At 30.5% G+C, this 3884-nt stretch overlaps 1 protein-coding gene across 1 annotated transcript; it reads right to left on the reverse strand.

The window, feature by feature from the left end:
- Window positions 1-1840: 1840 nt before the first annotated feature.
- Window positions 1841-3576, reverse strand: LOTGIDRAFT_170732 (hypothetical protein; the record flags this gene model as incomplete). Its single annotated transcript, XM_009046571.1, has 3 exons — window positions 1841-2106; window positions 2971-3198; window positions 3486-3576. 3 exons carry the CDS (start codon window positions 3574-3576, stop codon window positions 1841-1843), a joined length of 585 nt encoding a protein of 194 aa, XP_009044819.1.
- Between the last annotated feature and the right edge of the window lie 308 nt (window positions 3577-3884).

The following is a 3884-nucleotide window of genomic DNA, read 5'->3' on the forward strand; positions in this document are numbered from 1 at the left end:
GGTAAAGCTCATCAGTATTAGTGTCGTCGTTTAATGAGCCTACAACAGTGGCGTCATCCGTAAACTTGACAGTGATACAGTTTCCTGAAATGCTTACACAGTCAGTTGTGTATAGAATGAATAGTACTGGCGACATGACACAACCCTGTTGGACCCCTGTATTTTTGACAGCAGTAGCGGATATTGATTCGTTGACAAAAGTTGAAGTTTTTGTATCATCAGGCGTAGTTGGATTGTGTTATAAGACCTATACCACTGTCTCTATGCATATTCATTATACGTGATAATATATTATCTGTTGTAAATACAAACAAACCCAACAATGAAAGGATCTAATAGAAATCCTCAAAGATATATTAAATATAATGCTAAATTAAAACAGTTAAGATTTGTTTGGAAATTGAAGAAAATTACAGAGATCCAACCATTGAATATAAATACCTTGGAACAATAATTGATGATAAATTAACTTGGACCCAAAACACTAATCAGCAAATGTCAGCAACGACTGTATTCCCCTCGAAAACTCCGCTCTTTCAATGTAAATAAGGACATTATTTCATTTTCCTACTCCTCAATTATACAGAGTGTTTTATGTTTTTCAATACAGTTGACATGCTTCTCTTTCAGTACAGAATAGGGCAAAAATTCCTTTATTCCTATTCTATTAATTTATTAAACTGACAATCACTGTTCTTTTGTAAGTTAACCTTGAGTTTAGACGTAAGTTTATGTAAGTTTAAAACTTGTCCAGCAAAATGATGCTTAAATCACCTTCGAACAACCGAAAACTGCTACAATCAGTTTGACATGATAGTTTGGCGGTGTAAACATAATATAACAAAAACATTATATAACAAAAACATTATATAACAAAAACATTATACTACACATTATATTATACTTAATATAACAAAAACATTATATAACAAAAACATTATATTACACATAAGATAACAAAAACATAAGATAACAAAAACATTATACTACACATTATATTATACTTAATATAACAAAAACATTATATAACAAAAACATTATATAACAAAAACATTATATTACACATAAGATAACAAAAACATAATATAACAAAAACATTATATAACAAAAACATTATATAACAAAAACATTATATAACAAAAACATTATATAACAAAAACATAAGATAACAAAAACATTATACTACACATTATATTATACTTAATATAACAAAAACATTATATAACAAAAACATTATATTATACATAAGATAACAAAAACATAAGATAACAAAAACATTATACTACACATTATATTATACTTAATATAACAAAAACATTATATAACAAAAACATAATATAACAAAAACATTATACTACACATTATATTATACTTATTAAAACAAAAACATAATATTTTTGTATTCATCTGATTCAACACATAGGAACGAGTAGTCTGCTATATTTTTAGGTAGAATAAATATTAATAAAATTGACTATTCGTGTTTATGTTTCCTGGACCAGGCTAAGTACAAATATCATTGCTCAACCATATTTGTATTTTCACTAACATTAATGATAATGGCCCGAATGCACCAAATTTAATCGAATTGTTACAGATTATTGTATTCAAAGATAATTTTATATTTTGCACGCACTAACAATAACCTAAATAACTGTATTTATACACCAACAATCGAGCAAATAAGAGAGTCTCTAAGAGACTTTCACTCCTATCTAGAAACAATTGATTGTCGCATTTACGAAATTAAATCACATCTTGTTCATAACAAACTAAAGCCCATCAGTTTGAAACAATCTAACCTCTCGTCTATTGGTTGAGATATTGTTTTATTAAATTTTCAGATTAGTATAGAAGAAATATACTCAACAGTTTCAGTTAACGTTCTCTTAATTTCCATGTGAAATTGTTTTTTAAGATTGACATCGTTCAACATAAAATTGACTATGTCATTTCTGCGCATAGCGCCTACAGCCGATAAAATTTTAGTCAGACTTGGATCTTCAGACTGTTCGTACCAAACGTTCATGAACTTATAAAATTGTGTTTCTATTTGTTGGTTATTTAACTGTTGCCATTTGGCGGCTGCATTGAATCTCGGGGTCCCTAAAAGAATAACAAAACAACTGGTAACCACCCTCTTGTGAAAATTCATTAAAAAAAAAACTAACTTTATTTTCAACAATTTCTAGTTACATGTGCACCAGTTGTGTTATACAGACATTTTTCAATCGTAAACAATATTAAATTGCAAAACAAATTTTTCGTTTGGAAATACAATGTATGTTATTTAAACGTAAAAACGTAATGGAGAACACCGATAAAGATTGTATAACAACTGTTACTTGTCATGTTAAAAAGAAATATTAAAATAGAACTTGTTTAATCAGAGTTTCGTATTTTGCGATCTTAAAAAAGATTAATGTTTAAGATCAGGATTCCGCCAGCAATAACGATGGGGAATATTTTATTATTTCTGGATAAAGACTCTTGACCTACATGGGCGACAAATGGATAAATTTGGTTTAGATTATCTATCAACATCTTACAGATTATAATCATCCATTCAGGCTTCGAACGCAGTATATCATGTTCCTCTGAAAAAGACAATTGCTCACTTATAGCTCCGGCGTCCTTAATGAGCTGCTACTTGACGAAATGTCGCTCAGAGCATATTTGGGTCGCCATAAGCGTGGCATTGGCCTGTAGGAAGCGTCCGATATCGTACAGTGGGTGTTATTGTCGCCAATATTCGCCGTTGAAAGCGCCACAGAATCGTCTTTAGACAGAACAAGGCCAATAATTCATATTAAATATTTTGGGATTTTGCAATCATTGGTGATCATATTATATATGAATTTTACCGGTTTTCGTTTTCAACTTTCAGTAATTGTGCCTTCTCGAGTGCCTTGTTTGATAAAGAGGGAGAATGGTATATTGAGTTGTCGGTGAATTGTAAAGGAAACTTACCTCCAACTTTGTAGCTATACGAACGAAGGTTTTCAATTCCTTCATTTTCCAAAATAAGTTGTTTTTTAAGTATGAATTTGTTCTTAATTAAATTGACTATGTCAGGTTTATTCATATCTTGTAAAGCTGATATAATTTGTGTCAGACTTGGATGTGTATTTTGTTCGCACCAACGTTGTTGGTTGTTTAACTGGGCCCATTTTACAGTTGCGTTAAAGTTCGGGCTCCCTTGAAGAAAAAACAAAAAAATTTGTAATCCCACCTTTTAAAACGCTTTATGTCTAACAATTTCTGTTTCCCTATGCATCAAACATCCTGCAACGATATACCGATAATACGCAAACAATAATGAGTTGCGAAACGTATTTTTTGTTTGGACATATTTCAAATAAATATAGAAACACAACTGACAACACTGACGAAGATATGTGTTGCGTATTATGTTAGATATGTTTATTACCAGGTTTAGAGAAGAAATATTTTTCTAAATTTTAAATTGAAACTCTGGTTCTTACCTAAATGGACAACTAATACATCTAACTGGTCCAAATCATTTACTAATATCTTACAGATTTCGGTCAACCATTCCGGTTTCGAACTCGACATACCACACGCCTAGAGAAAAACGGTCAAGTTATAATTATGCTAAAAGGTAAGAAACTAGAAATGCATTTGCTAGTGTTTCCCCGTTTATAATTATCATTTTTAATTTTGGAAAGTAGTACTAACTGAAATAAAAAATCACCTAAAAGCCCTGGAAATAATTGCTTCATTTCGTTATTTAAAAAAAAAACAGCACTCTTGGGCCCCCTCCCTCATCAATTGCAATGATCTTCTGTTATCCATCAATATACACTCTCATACCCCATCATCTATTGTCATTTATTATCATGTACTATCATACCCCATCATCT

Source organism: Lottia gigantea, assembly GCF_000327385.1.
Source record: "Lottia gigantea unplaced genomic scaffold LOTGIsca_103, whole genome shotgun sequence".
In the NCBI taxonomy this organism is placed as follows: Eukaryota; Metazoa; Mollusca; class Gastropoda; family Lottiidae; genus Lottia; species Lottia gigantea.